Raw genomic sequence first — 27,464 nt, 5'->3', positions numbered from 1 at the left:
TGGTTTGGCAGAGTTTAGGGTTTAGTGCTTAGTTAGGGTTGCATCCCGTATGGAGTTTCCCTCCAATGGAGCAGCATGAGGGTGCAGAGGACCCTGGGGATTCTTTCGAGATAAAAATCAGACGAGACTCTGTTGCGTCGTCTCGTCAATCAGTTGATGCTGCTGCTGCTGCTGCTGCTGCAGGCGGTGGAGGCGCCGCGGCCAAAGCAGCAGCAGCAGCAGCAGCAAAGCCGTCTGTAGCGTTCGCCGCTGTGGACTCTGACGGCGAGGTCTCATCTGCGTTACTGGCCTCCCCCAAGCACGACACCAGCAGCAACAGCAGCAATTCCTCCTCGTCCTCCGCAGCAGCAGCAGCAGCAGCAGCAGCAGCAACTGCTTTGCCCGTACCCAAGGCCTGGGTGCGGGAGCCTTCTAGACTTCGAAACTCCGTCCGCATTTCTCTCTTTTTGGTCGTGTGGTGCTGCTTGCTTTCCTTCACTTTGTTCGTATTAGGGATAGTAGCAGCAGAAGAAGCCATTGACTTTGCTTCTGCTGCTCTCGAGATCATTTCGGCTGCTTGTATAGCTTTTTTTGGAGCTTCTGCCACTCTCAAAAGGGGTCTGCCGTTGCTTTTGTTGCTGCTGCCAGTGCTGCTGCTGTGGCTGTTGCTGCTGCCGCACTTCGGATGGTGTCCTGGCTGAGTTGGTGTTGCTGCTGTTTTGCTTGCTTCTGCTGAAGCAGCAGCAGCAGCAGCAGCAGATGCTGCTGCTGCTGCTTCTGCTGCTGAAGCTGGGCCCCTGAAAGTGTGCTGTAGCCGTTTCTGTCTGGCTGCTGCTGCGCCTGTTCTCACTCATCTGGCTGCTTCTGGGGCTTCTGCGTGTGGCTCCTGCTGCCTTCAACCGTTTGCTGCTGCTGTTGCTGCTGCTGTTGCTGCTGCAGACTGGCGCGGCGCCAGCGTGTACGCGGCGCTCGCTGTGCTGCTGGCGCTGCTGCAGCTGCTCTTGGTGGTTCTCTCTGTCTACAATGTGAAGTCTGTTAAGAAGCGGCTTTCCAATTTAGACCCTTTTGAATCTGCTGCAGCACAGGAGCAGCAGCTGCGGCTGCAGCAGCAGCTTGTCAGTGCTTCTGCGCAGCTGGGGATATATCTTCTTGCCTTGCTGTCTTACATTTCTGCTGCCGTTGGTGGTTACTTCCTTAGACGCAACATCCTCTTTTTCGGCCCAGGGTCGCCTGCTGCTGCTGCTGCTGCCAGGGGAGCTGCTGCTGCTGCTGCTGCTGAAGCAGTTGCGTCTGCTGCTGCTGAAGACGCAGCTGCGGGGCGCAGAAACAGCAGGAAAACCACCGTGCAGCAGCAGCTGCTGCAGCAGCAACTGAACCTGCTGCATCAGGAACAGGCGGAGCAGCAGCAGCTGCTGCTGCTGCGCCAGGAAGAGCTGCTGCTGCGGAAAGCGTCTAGGGGCCGTTCTCTCTCAACAGCAGAAGTGAGGAAGTTCTTAGCAGCAGGCGAAGATGACAAAGCAGCAGCAGCAGCAGCAGCAGCAGCAGTAGCTCGCAAGTCTCTCGCCTTCACAGAGCATGACAGGGAGGCAGCAGTAGCAGCTGCTGCAGCAGCAACAGCAGCACGGAGGTCCCTCGTTTCATCCTCAACAGGAAGCAAGGATGAAGCAGCAGCAGCAGCAGCCGCTGCTGCTGCTGCCGCGCTGCGGAGCCACCGCGCTTCCCTTGCAGCTCTAGACAGCAGCATTGCGCCCCGCCGCGCGACTGCTGCTGCTGCTGCTGCTGCACGAGAGCAGCAGCGGCTGCGGCGGATGACAGCTGATACAGCGTTGCGTGTTGCTGAAGCAGCAGCAGCAGCGGCAGACAAGCAGGGAGACAAAAGCAGCGAGAAGGAAAACGAATGAGAGTCCTTGCTGCAGCAGCTGCTGCTGCTGCTCGTGCCTCTATCTCGAGGCTTTGGACAAAAACTCGAAATAATACGGCAAAACCCTAAACCCTAAACCCTAAACCCTACCTATGGTGCAGGCAACGTGCAACGTGAGCGGCTGCAGCAGCTGCTGCTGCTGCGCGTGCCTCTATCTCAAGGCTTTGGACAAAAACTCGAAACAATACGGCAAAACCCTAAACCCTAAACCCTACCTATAGTGCAGGCAACGTGAGCGGCCTGAACAAAATGAGAAAAACCAACTGTGTCGAGGGTTTACGTTAGGGTGTCGAGCCGGCTCCACTAAACCCTAAACCCTAAACCCTTAAGTGTCATATTCCCTTTCTAAAAATCCCTACCCCCCCAAACTCACATATCTGCCACAGGCCACAAGAAGCCTCAGAGGGGCCCCTTTTGCCGCCCCTGCAGCAATTAAAAGCTCTGGGTCAATTAAGTCCTACGGGGCCCCTATGGGGGCCACAAAAAGGGTACTGAATGTAGTGGCATTGCGCAGCTGCTTTGGGGGCCCCTGTAGGGGGCCCCTGGAGGTCCCCGTAGGGGCAATTTTGGGGGCCCCCCCGGAAGCCCTCGAACGGCCCCAGGGGGGCCCCCCTAGGGGCCCTTTTACGCTCTCGGTGAGCCCCTTTAAAGGCAAGGGGGGGGCCCACTTCTAGCTGCATGCAGCAGCAGCGAAAAATATTGAGGGTTTTGCGGGCTTCGCTTGGGCCCGGCAGTTTGAGTTGTCTGCTGGGCTGGGGTCGTCGGCGTTTCTGAATTCAATTGCTGCAGCAGCAAAAGCAAAAAAGAACAGCAGCAGCAGCAGCAGAAAAAACACAAAAATAAAGAAATCCAACTAAATCATTTAGCAGCAGAAACCCAATGCCATTCGCCGCATGCAGTGGCCAACACGCAAGCGCCAATCTGCCAGCCCTTAGCTGGAGGGCTGCCGTTTGCCTCTCGGCTAAACCCTAAACCCTAAACCCTAAACCCTTCGAGCCGACTCAAAACAGCGTCACCAGGGTTTGAGACTCCCGCTGAAACAGATTAATTGCGGGAAAAAGGTTTTACGACGGAGCTTAAGGGGGCACGCAGAGTCTACAGCTTGATGAGGGTTTAGCCTTTAGGGTTTAGGGTTTAGTGTTTAGGAGGGGCAGCTTACACTTCAGATCCAGTGCGCTCAGCAGGAACTGCTTGTGGGTCTCCAGCAGTTCTATTTCGCTAAAGGGTAGACGCAAGTTCAGCGCAGAGGGTCCACAAGCCTTTAGCTCATCCTGAGGCAACAAACACAAACCCCAAACCCTAAACCCTAGCCCTAAGCTGCAGCCGCAAACCCTAAACCCCAGCCGGCGAAGCCAAGACAGGCCCAGTCTATCTCACGGTTTTCTGTTGCCAGTCGGGCCATGGCAAAGGCCACATGCGCGGCAAGTGCTGTAGAAGGGTTTAGGGCTCATGGTTTAGGGTTTACGTGGTGTAGAAGGGTTTAGGGTTTAGGGTTTAGGGCGTCTTACCCGCATCTGATACGAAGCAAAGGCCATTGCGTCCTTCTTTTGGTTCTTGTCCATTTCCTGAAGCTCAGGGGCCCCCTTGAGATAATCCATGAAGTCCGGGGGGGCCTCCATTTCGCCCTGGGGGCCCTTGACAAGGGGGATTCGCTGCAGCACGGTCAGCACCTGCTGCTGCAGCGGGTTGTATTCTCTGAGTCAAAAAGAAACAAAAATGATATTAATATCCTTTTTGAAATGAATATATAAATCAAAAATGGAAGAAGACAATAAGGGCAAGAAAAATGCATGCAATGGTGTGAGATGCACACATCAAGCTAGGGGTGCACGCTGCAGTAGCAGCAAACGCAGCAGCAGCAAAAGCAGCAGCACCAGCTGGTGCTGGCGCTATACAAGAGACTGGCTCACTTGGCAACGTAGACAACTGCGTGCGTGAGCTGCGGGGCCTGCTGCTGCTGCTGCTGTTGCTGCTGCTGCTGCTTGCCCTTCTTCCTGCCACCTGCTGCTGCCTGCAGCATTTTGTCCCTGCAGCGCCGGAACTCCTCAACGGCGGAGAACAAAATCTCGAACTTTCTGAACACAAGCCATAAACCATAGTGCCTGAGGGTTTGGGGGCCTGGGGTTTCGGGCTGAGGCTAGCTAGGGTTTGCACAGGTGCCGCCGCAAACCCTAGCAAACCCTAAACCCTCACCGGTGCAGCACTGCGTCATAGGGCAGCTCAGGCCAATCCGCGTCCGCCACAAGACCTTTTTTCTTCAAGACAAAACTCCAAATGTATTCGCTGATGTGGGGCGCGATGGGCGAGAGAATGACGGCTTGCACCTCTGCGGCAAGCCAACAAACCCTAAACCCTAAACCCTAAACCCCCGGCCGAAGCCCCACATCAAGCCCAAACCTTAGGAATGGGCCCTGAGCCTCTCACGCCTAATTTCAGAGCGCCAGACGGCTGCTGCCGGCGAACTGGTTGCTTCAGCCGTGGGGGTCTAGGGTTTAGAGTTTCGCGAGGGTTTAGGGTTTGGGGTTTCGCGAGGGTCTAGGGTTTGGGGTTTCGCGAAGGTCTAGGGTTTGCGCTACCCAGCCAGGTGCTGAGGAGTTCTTTGTGCATTTTGTCCTTGTCCACCAGCTGTCTGTACAGGTCGCGTTTGTTTGCCAATTCATAAAAAGAAGCTTTTAAAGCTTCTCTAAATTGAAGATCTTCATAGCCTGCTGCTGCTGCTTTGACGCAGAGGCCAATTTCGTTCCTAAACAGCAGGTCCGCAGCCGTCATGGGGCCTTCACAGATGTGCACACAAACCCAAACCCTAAACCCTAAACCCTAAACCCTAGGCTCCTAGCCCTGCAGTCAAAGTCGCAACCCTGGAAAATAAAGGACAGCCGCGGCGCCGCACAGGGAGGACTCGGCTCCGATGCCGCTCCCTGCGACGACAAGGGTTTAGGGTTTAGGATCTAGCGAGGGTTTAGCGAGGGTCTAGACAGAAGGGTTTAGGAAGAGTCGAGGGTTTGCGTTCACCCTCTCTGAGCTCGATCTTCTGCTCAGCGAAATCCATTGCGAGGTTCTTGAGGAGGAAAAGTCTAGTGATGGCGCTGTTGGCTGTCTCCCTTTGGAAGTTTGCGTCATCTAGAGAGTCTCCTGCAGCAGCAGCAAAAAAGAAAAAACAAAAAGAATCTTTTGGTCTCTTTCCGGAAAAAATGGCGCCAAATAGTTCGGCTTGCAGGCCGCGGCGTCTAGACAGCTCGTTAGCTGGAACCACGAAGGAGTCAGAACAAAGAAGACAGCCAGCCTGTGGCTGCAGGAGCTGCAGCAGCAGCTGCTGCTGCAGCAACACGAGAAGCAGCAGCAACAGCTGCACACCACTCAAGGCAGCAGCAACAGCAGCAGCAGCCTCTCCAGGCATTACCTGCGTCTGCAAAGGCAATGCGGGTGGCGTCGGCTGAAAATTGTTTTATGGATTCTTCAAGAGTCAAAAAGTTGCCAGTACTTTTGCTCATCTTTTCGGCGTCAACCAGCACCATGCCGTTGCAGGCGAACCCCCTGAACAAACAGCAGCAGCAGCAGCAGCAGCAAATGCGGCGGCATGGACGACGGAGCTTCTCAGCAGCAGCAGTTGTTGCAGTTGCTGCAGCAGCAGCGCGAGTAGGGTCCGAAGCATGCCCAGCGGTTGCCGCTGCAGCCGCCGCTGCCGCAGAATGATGGCCAGCAGCAACAGCAGCGCCGGGCTCAGCAGCAGCAGCAGCAGCAGCAAAACAGCGAATGACCTCGGCCACAGGTCTTCTCTGTCTTTCCAAATGGCCGCGTGGGAGTAAAGGCAAAAGGTCAAGTGGTTGAAAATCAAATCTTTTCCACTGACACGGAGGTCCATTGGATACCAGTAAGAAAACTCCGCGCGCAGCCGCTGCATGCAGCAGACTCAAACAAAGGCGGAGCAAACTCTAAGCTGCAAGGGGGAAAACGCATGCAGCCCCAAGGCGTTTGCATGCAGCCTCATGCACAAGGACAAAGGCATGCAAGGGAGGCAGCAGAAAGAACAAACCGGCGGCTACAGGCAGTCTTCACTATTCAGTTGTTTGAGCTGATGCACGGCAGCAGCAACACAGCAGCAGCAGCAGCAACTGTCTTAGGGGCAGCTGCAGAAGAATACATGGAGCCCCCAGGCAGCACTTGGGGGCAAAGACAGTTTCCGGGCAGTCTTGGCTACCGAGCAGTTTCCCCAGCCGGTGCAGCAGCTGCAGCAACAGCAGCGCAGCAGCAGCAGCACAGCAGTAGCAGCACAGCAGCAGCATACGTTAAGGTTTTCCAGGGACACTTTGGTGTCTTTGGGTGGCTCATCTCTGAGGAGGAAAATGTAGTCGAAAAATTGTTCTGTCAGGTCTGCGGGCGTGAGGCCGAGGGGCCCGGGAGTGTCCCCGTAAATGTCTCCTCCCTGAGAAAAAAGGAAGTAAAAAACCGCCAATAAAAATAAAAGACAAAATCAGCACAAGTCGAGACGCTGCATGCAAAGACCCTTCCCTGAGTCGCTTGGCGGAGGCTGAGGCGCACGGGTTGGCCAGCCCGTCCCCGCCTAGGGTTTAGGGTTTAGGGTTTAGGGTTTGCCTGGATGAGGTGTGCGACGGTGTAGTAGGCCATGTAGATGGTGGAGTCGCTGAGGCTCTCGATGAGGACTGGCGCGTCAGTGTCCGTGGTCCAGGGCAAGAAAGTCCCGAGTCCGTAGCTTCTGCTGCAGGCCCACTCTTTGAGCCAAGAAAGCACAAAGGAGAACTGGTGCATAGTTTGGGGGCTGTGGGGGTCGAAGTGACCACTGGTCAGGTGCGCCTCCACCGCCTCCCGCCACTCCGCCTCCCCGTAGCTGATGAACCACTGCGGCAGCAGCGCCACCACGCACTCGTCGCCGCTGCGGGCCACCACTTTCTTCTCCGGTTCGAAGTAGACGCACGCCAGCCCCTGCTGCAGCAGCTGCTGCCGCACCAGCTGCTTCGCCTCCTGCACCTTCAGCCCCTCAAACGGCCCCACCACCAGCACCCCCTCGTAGAACCCGCGCCGGTAAGCTTCTTCCTTCGCCTGCTGCAGCTTCGCGCTGTCCTTGGGGCCCCCCACCCCCAGCTGGCTGCACAGCGTCGGCGCGCACAGACGTCCCAGCCTGTGCAACAGCAGCAGCAGCAGCAGCAGCAGCAGCAGTAAAGGCAGCAGCGCTCGCCTCTTCCGCTGCTGCTCAAGGCCAGCCAAAGCCGTTCGTGTCTCAGTCTCAGTCAGCTATTGCTTTATTAAGCGTCTTTGCTTTTGGCTTAAATGCTGCATCTGCAAAAAAACCTCTAGAAAATGTTATTTAGTGGCCTTGCATGCATGCGCTTTGCACATGCATATGCACTCAACATTAAATGCATAAATGGGTCTTCCCATAGAGCTAGAGGCAGCTGCATCAGCTTCATCTCTAAACTAAATACACATTCTATTCCCAGACATTTGCAGTTGCACTGGTGGCTTTTTGTTAAGGAAGGGGCACACATATACACATTTAGATTTAATAAATGTGTTGGCATGCATGTTTCGCATATCTTTTGACACGTGTATTCTGCGTATACCTATTGACTTGTATACTTCATAAGTTTATAGACTTGCGTGTTTTATATATCTTTCGACTTGTGCATTTTTAATGTATTTATACATCTTTTGACCTGTATATTTTATAGATCCTCTGACCTGTATATTTGACAAGTTTGTTGACTTATTTAATACTCTCGTTGAGTTGTGAATTTTTTTGAAGTACATATTCGCACAGGTACAAATAGGTGCTGGTGCCTCTGTGTCCTTTGGGCCTTCTGTTTCTTGTTGAGATTAATTTCTCTCTTTCATTTCTTCTTTGATTTTTAATTCATCTTTTGTTTCCAATTCATTTCTGTTTCCTTTTCTGGCCTACCCTGGCACTTCGATTATCTCCACCGGCGAAAAAGGCAACACCCACTCCTTCTTGAGACCCAAGGACTTCGCGAAAAATTCAATTTTGTTCTTCAGCGTTTCCAAATTAATAAAGTCATCCGGCGAGTCCGAAGGCACACTCGTCACCACCCCAGTTCCTGCGCAAACAAGACCGATGCAACCTCGCTGCTGCTGCTGCCGCTGCCGCTGCTGCTGCTGCTGCTGCGGCGCTCGCGCTTCTTGCTGCGGCTGCTCCGCATCCCGCGGCCGCTCCTGCTACTGCCTTTGCTGCGGTCGCTAATGTTGCTGCGGCTACCGCGGTGGCTGCTGTAGCTGCAGCTGCTTGCTGCGGCAGCTGCAGTCGCTGCTGCTGTTGCGGCCGCTGCTGCTGCGGAGGCTGCTGTTGCTGCGGTTGCTGCTGCTGCTGGGGTTGCCGAGTTCAAGGCTCTGTCTCAGGCTTTGAGACTGCCATCGCCTGTCTGCTGCGTGCACGTGCTGCGGCTGCAGCAGCTGCTGCTGCTGGTAAGCTGCTGCCCATGCTGCGCCCTCCCTTGCACCATGTAAGCCGCAGCAGCTAGTGCCTCTGTCGCTGCTGCTGCTGCTACTGCTGCTGCTGCCGCTGCTGCTGCTTGCTTACCTTTGTCGAGGGATATGGTTTGCATGGGCAAGGCGTAAACAGTTTGATAGACTGAAAGAGGAGCAGAGAGGGGCAGCCCCAAAAGCATTTTTCCGGAGACAGAAAAAAGACAATGAGGCCGCGGCAGCTCTTGGGATCGATCCCCGATCGACTCCAGCGGCATCAGCCCCTGAGAGGTCACTCCACAAAATCCACGGGCGCTAAACCCTAAACCCTCGTCCCTAAACCCTCAGCTCGCGCCGGGCACAAACCCTAGGCGTAAACCCTAAACCCTCAGCGCGCATAAGACATCCACAGCGCCAGCCCAGACAATCGAGCAACACTGAGTTCCTGCGAGTCAAAAGCGAGTCGCCCAGCCCAAACCCTTAACCCTAAACCCTAAAAAAGGTTTTGCACCTGGTAAGCCATGTTGAGGGCTGATCTGTGAGAGCAAATAAAAACTGTGTTGCATTCCGCAAGCGCATCCTCGCGGGTCATAATGTGTTCGAGTGTATCCGCAGCTTTCGACGCTGCTGCTGCTGCTGCTAGCTTCTCCTGCAGCGTCTGCTGCTGCTGCTGCTGCTGCTGCTCCGGATCTGACTTCGCACGGCACTTGTCAAAAGCAAGATACACGCCGTACCTGGGCAAACAACAAACCCCCAGGCCCTAAACCCTAAACTCTCCATCCTAACGATGAGTTGCTCCTCACGCCCTGCTGCAGCCCTGCAGCCACCGCCGTTGTATCAGCAGCAGCATCGACACCAGCAGCAGCAGCAGCAGCAGGACTCACTCTCCTTCGGGAAGCACGTAGCAGTTGGTTTGTCCGTACATGGTCTCGGGCCTGAGAGTGGCTGCTACGAGGAAGATTTGCTTCGCTGCAGAAGGGCAGTTTGCGTGCTGCTGCCACTGCTGCAGCAGCTGCGCGTGGGGCTCGAAGCCAACATCCAGTTCTTCTGTCTTCACTCGCAACTTTATTACGGTGTACTCCTGGGGCCCCACACCTTCCCCAGCCATGCGGTCATGGTCAGCGCAGGCCTGCAGCTCCCGCCGGCCAATCACTGTGGGGCGCGTCCCAAACGATATCTTCCCCGCAGCCTGCAGCAGCAGCAGCAGCAGCAACAGCAGCAGCGGCAGCAGTTGAGGCAGTGCTGAGCGGGGGCTGGTGCAGAGATAGGATGCATGCAACCAAGCGCGCAGCAGGAGATAAACAGCAGCCGGCGAAGACGCCCTCACACTCCCAGAGGAGCCGCTGAGATGCCATGGATTAGGATTTAGGGTTTAGGGTTTAGAGTTTGGCCTACCAGGAGCTTGAGGAACTGCCAGCGGACAAAAGCTGCATAGTAAGGGTTTCTGTCTGTGGTTATAAAGCAGCGCCGCCAATCCACTGCAGTGCCCAGACGCACCAAGTCTCGCTTGCACCTGCGTGGGCATTCCAGCGCAAAACCCTAAACCCTAAACCCTAAACCCTACACACACGAATAGGAAGGCTCAGACAAGCTTGGAGATTCTGTGAGCAGCAGCCACGACTCAAGTCAGCAGCAGGAATCTCCAGCTTGAACCCTAAAATCTAATATAGGTGCGCGACCTAAACCCTAAACCCTAAACCCCAAACCCTCACCTAGGCGGGAAGTAGTCTAGCCAGTAATTTGCGTCTGCAAAGCAAGCGATTTTGTCCTCAGGAATGCCAAGGGAAGCCATGATCTCCCACTGGGTTTTCTGCGTACCCAAACCCTAAACCCTAAACCCTTAACCCTAAACCCTTAACCCTTAACGTTTGAAGCTGGGCCTTTACGCACAAACCCTGAACACGAAATGCTAAAATCCAAAAACGGCAAACGCATGCATGCGGCAAGCTTCAATAGGAAGACAGGGACAGAAAATTCAGGGTTTAGGGTTTAGGGCCTCACCAAACCTCCGGTCTTTGCCACCAGCTTGGATTTAGCACTGGTGAACTTTGTGGGGTCCGAAGGCCCCTGTTCCTCCTGAACATAAATGTGCCCTGGGCTTCAGGCCTCAAAACCCTAAACCCTAAACCCTAAACCCTAGACCCTAAACCCTAAACCCTCAGGGCTGGGTTCTCTGTCCGCACAGAGGGATTAGAAAAGGGTTTAGGGTTTACTGTAAATGCACCTCTGCAGTCGCCTTCTTATCCTGCAGCTCTTGTTTCTTTTTCATTTCAATTTCTCTCTTGAGTTTGTCCGCGCATGCAAGAATTGGCATTCCCGTGCAATGCAGCGCAAAAGGCCACAACACATTTTTACCTCTTAGCCGGAAATAACGAGCTGGGAACTCCGCGCGACATAAGGTGTAGCCGTGGCCCAGGTGCAGCAGCCCATTCATGTATGGGTAAGGAAACGTGCAGAAAAACTTGTTCTTGACGAGGGGGCCCCCGGGGGTCCCCGTGGTCGCGGGGCCCCCTGGGGCCCCCGAGGCATGCACGAACTCGGGACGCTTCAGCCTACCGACATCCACCTCATAGGGCTTTTCCTGCGCCCACAGCTTCTGAACATCTTCTTCTATTTGCAGCAACTGGTCGCGCCGCACGAAGGAACCCCCCGCTGAGGGGGCTCCAGCAGCCCCTGTGGCCCCGGACTTGTCCTCTGAAGAGGTGGGAGGAGCCATTTCGCATGCAGAGGTACAGATGGGAGAGCAAATCGACAAATTGGCAGTTGCAGATGCAGCAGCGGCCGCTCCCAAGACTGCCTACGGCGAGAGGCCTCTGCCGACAGCAGTTGCAATCTTGGGAAAGGACAAAAAACAGATATAATTCAAACACATTTACAAGCGGTTATACGCCGCACATACCTGGATTCGGCGGGGCTGTGATGGTGAGGACCAGAAGGCAGCGCATGCAGTTGTGGGGTTTGATCGCCTGCGCGAGGCTTGTCTTCCGGTTTTATTTATTTTTTATTCTTTTTTACATGTTTCTTGTGTAATTTGAATACATTTTAGCTGTTGTTGTTCATTTTTCCCTATCTTCACTCCCTTTTATTCTTCTGGTTACTCGCTGGGCGTCGGCACCTCAATTCCGATTCCGTTGGCTCGAAAGTGATGTTGGACTGAGGGTACATTAATCATTAAGAATTTTCTTTAGAATTAATTTTGGTTCTCTTTTATTATCTCCGGTGAAGCGTATACGCGTACCGTTGGGACATTTCTATTCCACAATTTCGCCGAGATTGCTGAGCTCCGTGCACACATGCATGCTTTCAAGGATGTCCCTTGTTTTCCTTTCTGTGTAACAGTACCTCGTTTGAACCAAGCTTAGACTGTTTTCATGTGGAAGATTCCCACATCCTCATACAAAGATATCTCCAAGCACACGGAACTTCTCGAATACTTTGTCCTAATACAAGAAAATCCAAACACACTTCCTCAATTGCTTTATCTCCTGCGCTCAGCTGGAAGCTTCGAAGTTACTATAAAACAGCGATGTTCCAGTGTTGAGCAGCTCTGTGCTTTGATACAACTGGAAAAAGCAGCAAGCTGACATGTCCAATTCATGATAAACGTGATGTGGGATGCGTACAAGGAACAAAGAGCGTTTGTCTTTAGTAATTACTGTTGAGTTTGGTATAGAAGTACAACAAACATTTTACTGTGTGGGACATGCGAAGTGAGACAGTAGACGGAACAGAAGCAAATGAAACAAATACAGCGAATGTCTTGAAGGGAGCCCCTGAAGAGTCTGAGAAGCGCTACCGGGTCTTGAATACTGCATCAATCGATCCTAGCCATTGGTAAATGTCACACACCCCTTCGTAGAACAAACGCAATAATGTCTTGCTAAACTGACCAAAAAAAGGCGAGAAAGCATGGAACAGTGAGCTTTGTGGACGTAGTAAATCTATCATCTTGCGTCTTCCCTACCCACCAACAGCTCCAAGGCATCCCACATACTTAAAAAAGCCCGGAGCTGCCAATTCCAGTCTGCACTAGAGCCTTCCCAAACACTTTCCAGCCCAGAATCGATCTGCACATGCTTTTGCCAGATGGACCACCTTTTGCCCGCCAGCATGTCTCAGTACGGGCTCGCCGCATCGCCTCGTAGCTATCAGCTTCTAAGGATAGTTTCTAGTCCATTTTTTGCAGCTCCAAACGGTCATTGTGCATTGAAGACACACTGACAAGCATGGTTTCAGCATTCAGGAGGCGGTTGTTGGCACTGTACAGGGTCGCATTCCCTTTCTGCCCCGAGGCGCCAGCCAGAATAAAGTTATTCAAGAAACCACCAAAAATAAACAATGAAAGCTCTAAAGCAAGGGTAAGCGAATGTTAATGAGGCAGACTGGCAGAAAACAATGGGGGATCGGACTGCTAAACGTAGAGCTCTCTTAACACCGAACTTCACAGTACTGCCAGTTCAAAACCCAATAGCGGGTAGCAGTTTGAACAACAGTTGTGAACAGAGGAATAGGGGGCGTAGCGTGTCCCAAGCTTCTGAGCGTGGCCTGAAGGATTTACTTTGTTTCATAACCTGAAGGCTTGTAACCCCTCATGACGGTGAGCCGGTTAGGAAAGTGAGCACATTTCAATGATATCATCCACTTCATACGCACATCATCGACCAAAACGTGCACTCATTTGATCGATGAGCAATTAGGTCTGCCTGAGAATATTTTCTAGCGAGTGATATAGCCCTAATGGTGAGAGATGTGGCACCTACCCTGTAAAACAGCCAGTTTACGCCCAAACAGATGCCATCACTGGGGTTCCTCCACTTCGTGTATGGAGGTATCATGTAGAGGTGAGGATATATTCACAAGGAATTCGGAAGATGGCACAAAATTTGTGTAGTAATGATGTACCGGGGGGGATGGAAACCTCTGTTGACGCTCGCTCATTGAAGGCCCCAGTGTTCGACTACACGTAGGAGTCTGGCTCACTTCTAACAAACTATACTGATCATAAAAATTCATTCTGCTCACAGGTTCGTCATGCCAGTTCCTAATAGCGCCTTGAAATGTACTTTTTTCCGGGTCTGCTGGCAGGCGGCACATAACAGAAGCATGGCACTGCAAGATGCTGCATCCGCGCAGGATGCTGGGAAATCTAACATTAACATTGTTTGAGATGGTATGAATGAAGTGAAAACGCTAGAATTCATATTATGTGTCGCAGTATTACGGAAAACACGCAGCTGCGCGACAGGCTAAGGCCGGTCCGCACGTTTGTCGTGTTGGAGATCCAGTGACTGGCGAGTGGCACCGGACGTACAGTCGTTCCTGAGGTCACGCATTGCTTACGTCGCCCAGAATACTTCTCGGGCAGAAAAAAACTAAAAGAGGAGTTAACAGAAAAGGGCCCCACATAACGTGGCTTAATTAGGCTATTTTGGAGCCCGCAGCTCGAATTATGGGCCAGGGACAGATAAGCACACACATCACCAGGAGCATGCAGCAGCTGACGCAATGATCGCTAGCTTCAGCAGATCACAGGGAGCCTAAGCTGTTAACTCTTCACATTCTCCGTTGAAATTATATAAATTTAAATACTCAAGCAGACAGATTAGCTCATCTGGCACCAAGTCGTGGAACAACACCGTCCACTGGCTCGCCGCTGGAATTGTCACCTGGATTAGGACTTAGTGACCATTGCACGTGTGCACTCGTTCCCTGAGGTTTGTAAGCTTTTTTTCTGTCATTTTTTGGCCTGTGCGTGGCCCATTTTGTCCTTGTCGACCCACTTGGTCCCTGTATTTTCCCGCAATGCCTCAATTTGGCTTGTTCACGTGCTACGCTGGGCTACTCGCCGGAGTAGCGGCATCCAGCTTTTCAGGAGCAGTCCCCATTCGCTTTGTCACAGCTAGCCCGCACCAAAGGAGCCTGGACACGAAATTGTCCTCCTTCGCTCAGGAGAGCAACCCGCCTACGGCCGAAGACAAAACTGACGGTAAATTGGGCTTGATGGCCAATGACACACGTGCTAGCCTTGGCTACGACGTTTCTTGCCGACGCTGTTGAGCCTTATGCATGTCATCAGATTTCACAAATGCAATCCTGTCATAAATGCCGTGGACCTAGCTGACCGAAATGAAAACGACGGCAGAGTACACTGTGTGGGGAAGTTATTTCTGCCCAGTCCCAACACGTAGCAGCACCACTTTAGACAAGGGTGTTTGATGGTGAACATTCACTATTTTCTGCAGACAGCTCTACTTACTAGCTGAAACATGGAATATGCTTTCGCCCTATTCAGCGTGCCTACCCATTCTGAATGGCTTGCGGACGGAAGGTCTCAGTGCCGTGTTGGTTGAACTCAAGAAAGCGGAAGAACAAGATGTCAGTGGGAGCCTTACAGGTCTACTACCGGAAAGCAAAACTAAAGTCACAGATATCGCAGCAGAACTTGCAGGGTCCGACAAAGCTTCATGTGATGGAGCAGCTATTAAAGACTCCAAGGTATGGCTTTTGGCGCCAAGTCTTTGGCATACAATATTTGAGAAGGCCCCCCGCCCTCTAAGTTATAAGCTGCGAGCTCCTGCCTGGTAGTTGCCTGGTAGTTGTAAGCGTGTGCCTACCGCATGGCCGAGGCGATTCTAATTCCGCAGTGCAGAAATGTGCCATATGGCTAATGATGATGTTGCTTGTTCGCAGTATCCAGGACTTGTAATTCCTTTTGATCACTCAACGGAATTCGACTGCGAGGCTCTGATTAATGATTCTTTCTATGCAGGCCTGAGCCATCTCGAAGAGTCCGTTTGCTTGATTTTTCTCATCTTACACAGGCACATCACTTTTTTGAAATTTCCATTGAAGCCTAAGGTCTAGCCGCGTATTTCCATGCGTCCATGAACAATGATGCACAATTACTTGCCTTTTTTGTTGTTCCTTACTTATCGTGCAACGATTTCGGCGTGCCGTGTCTCTGTCGTAATCACTTCGGCTATTTCAGCGAGCTTTCCTACTGAGTCCGACGATCTAATCATTGCCAGCTCTTTTGTGCAGGAATAACTATGACCCGTCGGCTGAAAGTTCCCAATTGGGCGTGGCCCCGCTGGACAATCGAGCAGCACAAAATTTAGCAGCCATAGTTTACGACGAATCGGAAAAAGTGGCGTGTGCCGCCACTACTGACTGTGCAGCTGGTAATAATGTTTTGTTCTGCTATTTCGTAAATCCTTTGAAAAAGGAAACAAAGAAGCCAATCAAGTGAGCTTTCCAACACTGAAAAACCCCAATGCATGTCTGCTGTCACCGGGGAAATCTGAACTAATTAACGGCCTTACAGTTTTCCATTTATCGGGACCATACATAAGCAGAAAAGAGCAGACTCTAACGCCAAGCACTGCTTATTACCTTTTGCAGCGCGGAGGTCTACGAGGTGCTGTTGAAGCGGCCGCGGGGTTCAGCGTCGATCACAATTCCTGCCATTGCAGCTACGCTTTTGTCCCTCGCGCTGGCTATGCTAAGTTGAAGACAATGAAGACTATTGAAGGAAGTACCTCAGCGATCGCAGCTCTTCGCTCTTACTTAGCCTTGAGTGAAGCTGCATAATGGTGGGTTCCGTTTGCCGGGGTGAATGGTTCGTTTCCGCAACGGACTCATTCATATAGAACACTACTGGGAATCAATTTTACCAAGTGCGCTGAATCTGCCGTGCAGATTCAAATGTTGCAACTGCACCTACCGGTCGATTCGTCATTCCGAAGTATGTTTCGAGAAGGCTGAGAAACGACGCCTTATGCTTGCAGCGCTGACAGCGCCTCACACAGATGATACCACGAAAGCCGACTTCGTGTGAAATCGCGAGCAGCACGTTGGAACTTTCTCTCAGGAACACTTTACAACTCATTCCAACGTTCGCGCCTTTGCAAATTGGAAGCTGCCTGCAGTTTTTGCTGGCCATGCTTCAATTTTTTTTCCTTTCTACCTCTTATAATTTGGTTCCTTAGATTAAATTACTGAGAAAAATCCTTTTGCTTGTTCCCTTGCACTTCCAGTTGTTGTATTTTTTCTCTGCAGTAAAAAGTCAGAAACATCGAAGCGCAGACGAAGAGGTACTGAAACATAGAATGGAAAAGAAACATGCATATGTACATTCGACGTAAACGTGGCGTGTATTTATGCTGCGCCTCGCTTTCTCTCAAAGGAAACCCCAAAGGAACAATACATTCACATACGCCCAAATGAATGTACGGTTAACGCTTCTCAAACTTGTATGCAATAAAAGACCATGGGCATGCGCGCAACACATATTTCACGTACAAGTATTTCAGGGTTAATGCACGCATGAATAGACATGCGAGTGGAAGTTGCACATACCAATATGCAACGTGGGCATGCAGGTAAAAAAAACATGTGTACACACACATATGCACACATATGCACACGTGAGCAAACGTGCATCTACGGACTTTCATGCACGTGCATATGCGGGCGTGGCTAAACAAGGTGCGTATACACGCCGTTTCGGAGTCTACAAGAGTTCACATGCATAATGAGGAAGTTAGAACTGTTTGGAGGAAGGAAAGTTAGGGCATATCGCATTCAGTTTCCGGCACGGATTCTAAGTCTAAGTGAATGCAAACACATGTTCTGGCTTTCTCGACGCTCTGTGTGCTCTGCGAAAATCCCCAGAATTTCATACGGGAAAGGCACCTATGCTGCAAGTCGCAGCTCACTGAAAAAATAGAGCCGTGCAGGGTCTGTTTTGACGCTTGCGCATGTACCAGTAGCGGAAAGGTTGTTAAGTGCAAAAAATTTCAGTTTATATAGCGAGTTTATCGCAGCCCCTCACTAACCGTGAATCTGTCAGCGAATGCGTGAGTACTTCAATGTTTTGGTCCACCACTTACACGCATCATAGGCCGAAGGTTGCTCACATTTTGACGATGAAAAAACGTGTGTATCTAAGAAAACTGTCTAATGAGCATAAAATGCATCGTCGTAATATAGAGGGAGATGCGGTCAGAGACCTGTAAAACGATCAGATGCTGTCACAGGAGCCACCTCACCTAGCGCACGTTTCACCATAGAAAGTTGCCGACGCACTCATACAGAATCCAGAAAATAACACAAAAATGGAGTTGTAATGATGCATTGTGAGCGCCTGCAGCATCTGCTAAGGTTAGTCCTTCAACGGGCACTCCCCCCAAAGTCCGACTGCACATGGGGATCTAACCTATTCTTAACAGACCTGACTGATCCCATTAACTCAACAGGCTCACATATGTATCATATTAATTCCGGCCAGTGTCTCTAAATAAACTCTTTTGTAGGATCTGCCAACTCACTGCGGGGGGGCACACAGAAGCACCACATTGCACGACACTGCTTTTGCGCAGGCTGCGGGGCAATTAAACGTTAACAGTGCTTGATCCGGCCGAAATGACGCGAAATATTTAAAACATTATCTGTTTGTCAGCCTAACGGAGATGACATGGTCGCACAAGAGACTACAGTGTGTGTGTGATGTCTTTCGTGCATCCCACCGAGCCTCTGGAATTCGGCACCGCATTAGCCCACACGTAAAACATTGCGTACCTAACCAAGAAGACTTCTCGGGCAGAGAAAATGTAAAATTATACATTAGCAGAGCCACACATTACACTAAATTGTTTAATTAGGCTTGGTTCACGTTCCGCAGCTCGTAATGCGGGCGCGCGACAGATCAACACACACACACAAGCATCTCGGCAGCACGTAGTCACTAGTGGAATAACCGCGCACTTCAACAGACCATTAAAAACCTAGACATTTATATCCTAAAGCATGTTCTGTTGAAGCTTCACAAAGCAGAATTCTAAGACAGCTTAGCTCGTCGCAACTCAGGTGGTGAAACAGCACCATGCTCTAGCTGGCAGCTGGGACTGTCACGTCGATGAGCCCTGAGTTTCTCATCGTACACACGCATTTTTCCCAGCATTTCAATTTTTTTTGTTGACCCGGGTGTGCTCGCCCACTTTGTTCCTGTTGTCCCTTTGCTTTCTGTGTTTTTCCGCAATGTCTCGACTTGGCCTGTTGGCGTGCTACGCTGGACTCTTCGCTGGAGCGGCGGCACCGGACTTTTCAACAGCAGTTCCCATCCGCTCTGCCGCTGTTAACCCGCACCACAAGATCCTAGACACTGAAGGATCTTCCCTCGCACAAGTAGCAACAGCGCCTTCCGCTTCAAAGAAAACTACAGGTACATTGGGGGTGTGGGTATGACGCCGATAATAGGCTAGCTAGCCTCTATTTTCTTGTAAGCATCTTCGATTCAGTGTACATGAGAAAAAGCCATCAAATTTGCTTGCTGGAATACGACAGGAAATGGGCAGTTTCTGCACACACAGTTCCGACACGCAACATGGCTGTGACGTAGGCATGCATGCTGGGTCGAGGCATTTAATGGTCTGTGTGTTACTTGCCCCTATTCAGAGTGCTTACCCATGCTGGGTCGAGGCATTTAATAGTCTGCGTGTTATTTGCCGCTATTCAGAGTGCTTGCCCATCCTGAATGCCTTGCGAACGGAGGGACTGAATGGGTTGCTGAAGGGACTGGTTGAAGCAGGCGATGGTGAAGCTAGTCAAATACAGCCTCTAGCGAGGTCCGGTAAAACTACCATTCAAATCGCATCAGAACTTGCAGGGACCAACAAAGAATCATGTGATGCAACAAATGCGAATCAGTCTCAGGTATGGTCCTCGCCACCAATTTACAAATAGTAAAATATCTTAAATGCATTGTCTACTGCACAAGCCAGGCGATTCCAGCCCCCCCAGTACCAGCATCTGCCAATAGTAGTTGGTGCCCTGTTGTTTGTGCGCAGTATGCTGGACTTGTGATTACTTTTGATGTTTCGAAGACCTTTGATTGCGAGGCTCTCATCAATGCGTCTTTCACTGCAGGACTGGACCATCTCCAAAAGTCTGTTTGCTTCAGTTTTCTAATCTAATCGGATGATCCATTTTTCATGCACTTTCACTGAAGCATAATGCCTTGCATGTGTCATAATCAAAACACACATGAACAGCGGCGCACAGCTCCTTTTTCTAGATCCGACACCCTATCAGAAGGTAGTCATGTATGTGTTTCCATCACTTCTACTGTTTGCCTGCACTCTTGAGCCGACTCCTTCGATCTGAGAATTGCTTTTTTCTTGATCAGGGCGGACTACAACGCGACCGCTGATGAGAGTATATTGGGCACGCCTCCATTGGATAACATAGCAGCAAAAAATCTTGCGGCCATAGTGTCCACCAAGGCGGAAAAAGTGGAATGTGCTGCCACTACAGACTGTGTAGCTGGTAAAAATGTTCTTTTTTGTTATTTCATACAGCCTTTGGAAAAGGAACAGGCGCAGCCAATTGAGTGAGTTTTTGAGCATTGCAAAAGCCAGACGCATCGCTTTTTCAACAGGAAAAACCGCATCTCACCACCTTGCAGTTGTAAAAAGCGTGATCAGAACTAATATATTGAAGCTTTCGAGCGCACTGAAGCCGAATACTGTGTGTTACTTTTTGCAGCGCTAATGTGTACGAGGCTTTGTTGAAGCGGCAGCGGGGCTCAGCGTCAATCGCAGTTCCTGGCATTACAGCTATGCTTTTCTCGCTCGCGTTAATTCTGTTGAGTTGAATTTCGCGAAGGGCGTCAAACAAAGTGCCACAGCGGCCTCTTTACTTGTTTGTTCTCACTGAATTTCGAGATCTTGAGTGAAGCTGCACAAGGAAGGAAAACGTACATCCTGCGCCGTGGTACATTGCTTCGCTGTGCATTGCGTTCAATAACTGATAAACCACAGGATACTTTTTATTAGGTGAATGTATCTTGTGCGGAGTCAAGCGTTGAGACTGTACGTACCAGTCGATATTCTTTCTGAAGCAAGAGAGAAACAATTAAGGCGCTCTTTGTTTACAGTACTAGCAGCGCCTCACGCGGACGGTGCTTCCCTTCATGTGAATTCGTGAAGAACACGTCCAAAGGTGACTGGAACATTGCCTAACTATTCAATCATGTACGATATATTCATATTTGCAGTTTATCTAGATGTGTTTCAGGTGCTTAACCTTTTCTAACCACGACAGGAGTCATTAGAATTAGCAGCATGCTTTTTCTCTAGATGCTATATCTTGATGAAAATGCTCACTTCACCAATGAAAAAAGCCCACAACTGTCGCGGATAGGTCGAAATAAGCTGAGGTAATATAAATATTCTATTAATTATTGCTTTCGGAAGAAGATACAGGCACACAAGCTACTTGGCACCCATGTGGCAGATCCTACCAGGCTGGAGATTTCGGGTCTCTCAGGCAACAGCAGATTGCTCACTTCACTCAGTACACTCCTCGTGCAGACGAATAGCAAAATAGAGAAAAAAGAGAAACGTCTTATGTACAAGTCTTCAAACTTTCTCCTGCAGTCTGAAATTTGTACTGCGGGTGAGCAGCGGATGAGCACGCACACACAGTCATAGTAACGATTGAGCAGCCAGATAATTTCAGGGAACCAATGAAGTCTAGGCAATTGATTTTTAAAAAATTCCGTTGAAGCTACAAAAATTCGAGCGTTCAATATAACAGATTATATCATGATATTGAAGTTGGTGAAAACGCATCATTCCCTAGCTGGGAGGTAGGATCGACGGCGCGAGCACGCAATTGTCCATTGCACGAATGCATTCATTGATCAAAATTTGGACACTTCTATTAATTTTTGTTTGTTGGCTTGTGTGTTCTTATTCATTTTGTCCCTGTTGGCCCATCGGGCTCTCATGGTTTTTCTCAATGTCTCAAGTTCGCCTGTTGACGTGCTAAGCTGGGCTACTCGTCGGGCCGGCGGCACCGGGCTTTTCAACAGCAATTCCCCTTCGCTCTGCTGTTGTCAACCCCCACCACAGGAGCATAGACACAATACAACCTTCTTTCGCTCAAGACAAAACCCCGCCCGCGGCCAAAGACCAAACTGAAGGTAGAGGGTTGAAGACAACGACAAACAAGCTAGCCTCAATTGCAGTCTTCTTTGTAGTCCAGAATGCTATCATGCTATCATTCTACTAGTGTAGTGTACTTTTCTGCAGTCGTACTCCTGGTCAGCTAGCTTCAGGGCATCTTGTTTACGCGCAGTCGCTCCAAAAAGCGGCTTGGGTGCCGTCGTGCTCAATCAGCTGCAGATAGCTTTATCCACCTTAAACGTGGATTGCGTTATCTGCTCGTATTCAGCGTGTTTGCTCGTTCTACACTCTCTGAGGAGGGAAGGCCTGAATGGGTTGCTGAACGAACTCGCCACAGTAAGCGATGACGAAGTTCTCAAAAGTCTCCAGCCTGAAGCGAGAAGCGGGGATAAAACTAGTGTCATTGAAATCGCACAAGAACTTTCGGGGGGCGACAAATCAGCATGTGACGCAAAGGCTGCAAATAAGTCGCCAGTAAGGCTCACTGTGCCAAACTTTGTGAAAAATACTCAATATGGCCCTTGCGCACAGATTCATTAGGAGCTTAAACGCCTATACTTGTATGGTGTATGCTTGTGCCTACCGCGTCAACGTAGTGCTTCTAGCCCCACAATATGGTTATCTGTTATAGTCGTTTGCTGTTGCTTGTTGTCCTACTGTTCGTGCGCAGTATTCTGGATTTGTCATTACTTTTGATCACTCCACGAAGTCCGACTGCGAAGCTTTGATCAGTGCATCCTTCACTGCAGGATTGAGCCATCTGCAACAGTCCGTTTGCTTCAGTTTTTCGCACGAGAAACTGCTTCATTTTTTTGCAAAAGAGAGGATCTGCTCATGGTGGTGGTGCACAGTGACTTGTGTTGTTATTACTCCGCACTCACTATCCAAAGATTTTGGCATTTCGTGCTACTTTCACCACATCCACCATTTGACTGGAATGTTTGAACTTCTTTGACCTTGCTATTGCGGGCTTCTTCGCGCAGGCAGAACTACGACGCATCGGCTGATAGCACCAAGCTGGGCGAGGCTCCATGGGACAATCTGGCGGCCAAAAATCTTGCGGCCATAGTGTCTACTAAAGCGGAGAAGGTATCATGTGCTGCAACTGCAGAATGCGAAGCTGGTAGCAATGTCTTGTTTTGCTATTTCATACAGCCCCTGGCTTTGGAGGAACTGCAGCCGATCAAGTGAGCTTTTCTCCTGCAGCTGGCTCATGCTTTTCTTAATGAGAAAACTGCTCAAACAAACATCTTGAGGTCTTATGTACTGTCATCAGAACTATATGGGCGCAAGACGAAGTCAACTTTTGGCTAGAACTGTGGGCGAGTATTTTGCAGGGCTGAAGTATATGAGGCACTCCTGAGGCGACAGCACGGCTCGGCGTACATTCCACCTCCTGGCATTACGGCTGCGCTTTTTACTCTCACCTTGGCAGTCTTGAGTTAATAACGGCTAATAAGTGGTAACGCAGCAGTGCTGATTGCCACTTTGAACAATTGGGTGACGTCTTCCACGTCAGAGCAGGCGAACCCAGAAGAGTGTCGATCGAAGCATTGCTGTAATGGTTTCCTCCTTTCTGTCGACTGAACTTCATCCTCGAGTGGAGCGGTGCAGGGATATCCTGCACGGTGATATACAGTTTCACCTCACCTAGCCATTAATAAAAGAATCAAAGGAACGTTGGAAATGTTGGTGATGGGACGGATTTAATTTGCCTCTGCAAATTGAACGCTGCAATTGCACTTCTCAGTCAATTTGTCTCTGAGAAAGAGGAAGAAGGGGATCGTCTTATGTCTACAGAAAGCAACAGCGACTCGTGAAGAATACCAAGGAAAGCGACGCCATTCGGTATCCTCAGTATCACGATACATTATCTTTGAGAATCCATTTCAGTCTTTGTTTTCAAATCGGAGAAACTGTCAAATTTTAACACTAACTTCCATTCCTCCTTTCTGTCCCGAAATCTGTCCTGCTAAGGAGAAGGTAACCCGTACATAGTTAAAGCATTCCAATCTTTGTTTTCAAATAGAATAAACTGCCAGCTTCTAAAATTAACTTTTACATTCCTCCTTGCTGTCCCGAAATTTGTCCTGCTAAGGAGAAAGCAACCCGTACATAATTGAATCCAACACTCTGGAATAGATTGGGAGTGCTTGGCAAAAAAGCAAGGCAAAGGAATCAACGTTTAAATATAAAGGTTAAATTAATATCATTCCTTGTGCACTGAACAATATGAAGAAGCATCATCACAAGCATTGTGACAAGTTGTACACATCAATATCAAAAACTTTAGGCCATAGTTCCACATTTATTCATTAAAGGAAATAAAAGTTTATGGCTTGATGAAACCGCAAACAGTAAAGCACGATCGCGGGGTTCTGCATTTGAAAGGCTGATGCATTCTGGGGCTTAGTTTGTGGAAACGACAAATCCTATCTGCAGTGTTCTACACTTTCAAACGACCTCCAGCTCCTCCGTAGCAACGTGTCAACGACAAATGCAGCATCGCAGTTTACAGATAATCGCTTAAGTTGCAAATGCAACTCGGGGCACATCTTCCAAACACAAAATTGAAGGAAGGGTGCACCAGGAGAAGTCATGACCAACTCACAAACATCTGCAACAAAAATGGCACAGCGTGAAGCGGCTTAAAATTTTGAAAGTGAGGGCAGTAGTAGGGAAGAGAATTAGACTTTTCCGTGCGTGTCACTGTTGTGCTGGAGTTTATATCAAATCCAGAATAACTGTATTCATGTTATGCTAAGCTAGCTTCTAAAGTCGATACTTTCAGAACAGAGAGGAAGCCCCGGAGAGAAGAGTAAGAAAGCATGAATAAAACATTGACGAATCAGTAGGCAGAGAATGATTATATATTGTTGTATACACAAATGTATAGATATTACTGCACGCATTTGGGTATATGAAAGTGAACTTTCTCATGATCTGCACGCGCATGAATTAGCGAATAAAATGCCGAGTTTTGACGAGTGGGGGCCTGCATTTCCAGTCCAAGATCACAGTTTAGTAGGCATCCAAACTTTAACTACGTAGTGCGTTTCCTAAGGTCCGCAAGTTAAGTGTAGTAGATGCCCATTATGTAAGATTTGTTAAACAGTTCCCCAGTGTTGAGCTGTCCTCTTTTCATGGATGGTGCCAGCTTGCCTCATAAATGCGGGGAATCAAGTGCACTGTGTAATTCCAGCGACAACGAAAATTTCAGATTTTATCAAGGTACACTGCTTTCAAACAGCAGTGAGTCTCCCAGACGCGTTGTGGTTGCAAAGGCCAGCCAAGATAAGCTAGGAGCCTGCACACTGCGAAGGGTGTGTGGTGAGCATAGTAATTGGAGAGCAAAGCTCGCAATATCAAAGGATGGATAGATTGTACGGGCCCCTGGTTCAACTTCTCATCCTAACTTTTGCAGTTCCACTTAGCTTCTATTAGAACCTTACTTGAAATGCTTTAATCCACCAAGGGAAATGCTGAGGAACCAAGCACTGCTATGTTTGGCAGTGCGTGGTTCCTTTCCTTTTGCTGGTCGTGCTCAATGTTTCCGGTAGCAAGCTCACAGGAGTATCGCTTTAGTACACATGTGCATGGAGTGTGAAATGTAAAGAGAGTCATTTCGTCTGAACATAGCATTGCTTCCGGCTAACTTGGCAGGTGTTGAAGGCAGTTGAATGGACCTGCATGAAAGTCGACTTCAGCTAATCTGTCATAAACGCTCAAAGCGATGCCCTCCGTCTTGTAATTTTCTATGTCGTAAGAGCCTTTTACCTGCTTCTGGATTTATTGCTCCTGTACTGCGCGTACTGTGCGTTTAACACTGGCATCCTCACAAAAACCAACATGCCGCTCTGCGGTTGGAAACGAGGCACGTGCGAACCAAGTCCACTCAGCAAAGTTGGCTTTGTCGAGTACGTCACTGACTCGAGCGTAAACAATGCAGGATTTCCAATAAACTCACGCAAGTAACAACATATGGAGGCATTACAATGGCTGAGCTGTGATGCGTTTGACGAGGCGACGGCCAGCCTGCTATGCAGACGGAAGCAAAGGCCAATGTGAAATGGACCTTCTCAGATATTTGTCTATCCAAGGGGCAGAGAAACTATTGGTTGGAAAACTGCCGAGATTCTTTGATTGGAACATCCGCATGAAGAAGCGGCAGCATGGGCAGCGGGCGTGGCTTCTCTATCCTGCCTGGGCATGTTTTGATTAAATAGTAAGCAGTTATATTCAGCTGAATCACAAATTTTGCCGTTGGGGGCTCGTGAGGATGCAGGTCACCGGCTGCCCACAGAACGCCGTGACCTCAACCTTGTCATGAGTAGCATCTTATTTCTCATCATTAGACTAGAAATACCTTTCGGTAAGACGCAATTCATACTTTAATGCTTTCTAAGTAGAAGTGTCCCATGTTTTAATTTTCTTCGCCCCATTTTGGATGGTGTGTCGACGGCCTTGCTAGGCCGTCTGAGGGGTCTGCATGAGGCATAGACGCCTCTCAGAACGAAGAAATAGGCTGCCCCGAGGTAAAAAAAAGCTCAAAAATTTTAATTCTAAAGGCCCATAAAATTTGTGGAAGTGTTGAAGCAAGTCACTAGGTTATTTGATATTGGGGTCGAGGCATCCTACGGATCTCTGCAACTTCATAGTATACTTGCGTGACAAGTTGACCTGGAACGAAACTCGCTGCCACGAACGGCGTCTTATTTCCCATCATTACATTCAAAAATCCTTCCCGCAAAAGCTAGTTCACATTTTTAATGCTTTAGGATTGGAACTGCCTCATGTACGAATTTTTTGGGTTCTATTTTGGATGGTGTGTAGACAGCGTGGCTGGGCCTTCGCCGACTCGTGTGCAGTGCAGCTCTGAAAAAGAAGAAATACGGTACCACAGAGTAATAAGGCACTTAAACACTTTAATTTCAAAGGCATATAGAGTTTATGGAAAAGTTGAAGCAATTTCTTGGATGGTTTGACGTGGGGATCGAGACGTCATACAGGTCTTACCTACTTGAGTGCATCATGAATTCCAGTAATGCAATCAACAGCCGGTACTAAGAGATCGTACAGGCCTTCATCCACTATTTCATTCCCCTTTTCTCTTCTCGTGCTTTTTCATTGGGTTTCGTGTTATCTATTTTACTTGCTAGCAATCCGACTTCTCCACGGTGACTCGTGCATGTTTGCTGGCTTGCTATGCTGACGTGCTGCAGCGCCAGAGTTCTCAGTGGCGCATTCCGCTCTCTTTGCCGCAGCAGGCTCTCAGGAAAATCGTCCTAGCTCAAAATTACTTGTGTCTGTTGAGCAGACGCCGCCCAGAGACGAAGACAAAACTAATGGTGAACCATAGATGCGGAAGACAAGTGAATGTTGCTCAGATACCCCCATCCATAGTTTGATTTGTGGAGATATACGGGTCTACTGGGTTTATGCTTACACATTATGACGGCCGCAATGCGCTCCAGTGCAGTTTTTTCACAAGTGCTTTTGGTGTTATAATCTCCCAGTGGCACTTCAGTACAAGTCTGCCCATATGCGCATTAGATGACTACTGGACAACCCACTGCAAGCCTTTGCGAAAAGATAGCTGCATTTCCACTCAACTTGTGTTACGTGACCATTTCAAGAATGCCTTTCCACCATAAAAACCGTGAGAACTCAAGGCCTCAAGGACCTGCCGGGAGCCCTCACCAAGGCGAAAGAAAATGAGTTGGCTGAAAGCTTCGATAAAATCCAAAAGAAGGATCCGGAAAGCACAACTGCTATAAACGTCGCAGAAAAGCTCTCGCGTGAAGATTCAGCTACGTGTAGCTGAGCAAGAAATGCAAATGCGTGAACGGTACGGCTTTTGCGCCAGCAGAACAGTATAGCACTGACTTAATTCACAGTCCCCTACAACTGCATCTGTAAACAGCCCAGCTCAAAGTGCAATTTTTGTCGCTTGTTCAAGGGATATATAGTACGTTTGTCATGGCGTTGCTCTGTAGTATCCCGGACTCGTAATTCCATTCGCGCACGGTACGAAATTCGACTGCGGCGCTTTGATCCGGGCTACTTACACAGCTGAACTCAGCCACCTCAAAGATTCAGCCGCTGATTCCATTTCGTTTTCCTTGACCAATATCATCATCGGTTCCCGTTTGCACTTGTGT

General features: G+C 49.6%; 5 protein-coding genes across 5 annotated transcripts; 4 read left to right on the top strand and 1 right to left on the bottom strand.

Annotated features, from left to right (window-relative positions):
* Positions 1–65: 65 nt before the first annotated feature.
* ETH_00013190 (uncharacterized protein) lies at positions 66–1,880 on the top strand (the record flags this gene model as incomplete). Its single annotated transcript, XM_013372564.1, has 2 exons — positions 66–597; positions 919–1,880. 2 exons carry the CDS (start codon positions 66–68, stop codon positions 1,878–1,880), a joined length of 1,494 nt encoding a protein of 497 aa, XP_013228018.1.
* A 690-nt stretch (positions 1,881–2,570) lies between these two features.
* ETH_00013185 (leucyl-tRNA synthetase, putative) lies at positions 2,571–11,051 on the bottom strand (the record flags this gene model as incomplete). Its single annotated transcript, XM_013372563.1, has 19 exons — positions 2,571–2,683; positions 3,060–3,171; positions 3,409–3,595; positions 3,811–3,975; positions 4,094–4,226; positions 4,477–4,674; positions 4,913–5,032; positions 5,301–5,434; positions 5,659–5,795; positions 6,186–6,323; positions 6,512–7,037; positions 7,815–7,971; positions 8,451–8,619; positions 8,847–9,069; positions 9,220–9,524; positions 9,731–9,848; positions 10,048–10,145; positions 10,337–10,411; positions 10,560–11,051. 19 exons carry the CDS (start codon positions 11,049–11,051, stop codon positions 2,571–2,573), a joined length of 3,600 nt encoding a protein of 1,199 aa, XP_013228017.1.
* Positions 11,052–14,137: 3,086 nt separating this feature from the next.
* On the top strand, positions 14,138–15,845 carry ETH_00013180 (SAG family member (sag14); the record flags this gene model as incomplete). Its single annotated transcript, XM_013372562.1, has 5 exons — positions 14,138–14,321; positions 14,628–14,830; positions 15,026–15,123; positions 15,377–15,580; positions 15,737–15,845. 5 exons carry the CDS (start codon positions 14,138–14,140, stop codon positions 15,843–15,845), a joined length of 798 nt encoding a protein of 265 aa, XP_013228016.1.
* Positions 15,846–18,373: 2,528 nt separating this feature from the next.
* ETH_00013178 (SAG family member (sag13)) lies at positions 18,374–19,988 on the top strand (the record flags this gene model as incomplete). Its single annotated transcript, XM_013372561.1, has 5 exons — positions 18,374–18,557; positions 18,852–19,048; positions 19,183–19,280; positions 19,521–19,724; positions 19,880–19,988. The coding sequence occupies 5 exons, from the start codon at positions 18,374–18,376 to the stop codon at positions 19,986–19,988; spliced, it is 792 nt and encodes a 263-aa protein (XP_013228015.1).
* Positions 19,989–21,123: 1,135 nt separating this feature from the next.
* On the top strand, positions 21,124–22,749 carry ETH_00013174 (SAG family member; the record flags this gene model as incomplete). Its single annotated transcript, XM_013372560.1, has 5 exons — positions 21,124–21,229; positions 21,572–21,777; positions 21,974–22,071; positions 22,287–22,490; positions 22,641–22,749. 5 exons carry the CDS (start codon positions 21,124–21,126, stop codon positions 22,747–22,749), a joined length of 723 nt encoding a protein of 240 aa, XP_013228014.1.
* Between the last annotated feature and the right edge of the window lie 4,715 nt (positions 22,750–27,464).

Source organism: Eimeria tenella, genomic scaffold, assembly GCF_000499545.2.
Source record: "Eimeria tenella Houghton genomic scaffold, Eth_scaff10, whole genome shotgun sequence".
Lineage (NCBI taxonomy): Eukaryota > Apicomplexa > Conoidasida > Eucoccidiorida > Eimeriidae > Eimeria > Eimeria tenella.
The sequence above is the reverse complement of the archived record's forward strand: the minus strand, read 5'-3'. Positions and strand labels throughout refer to the sequence as shown.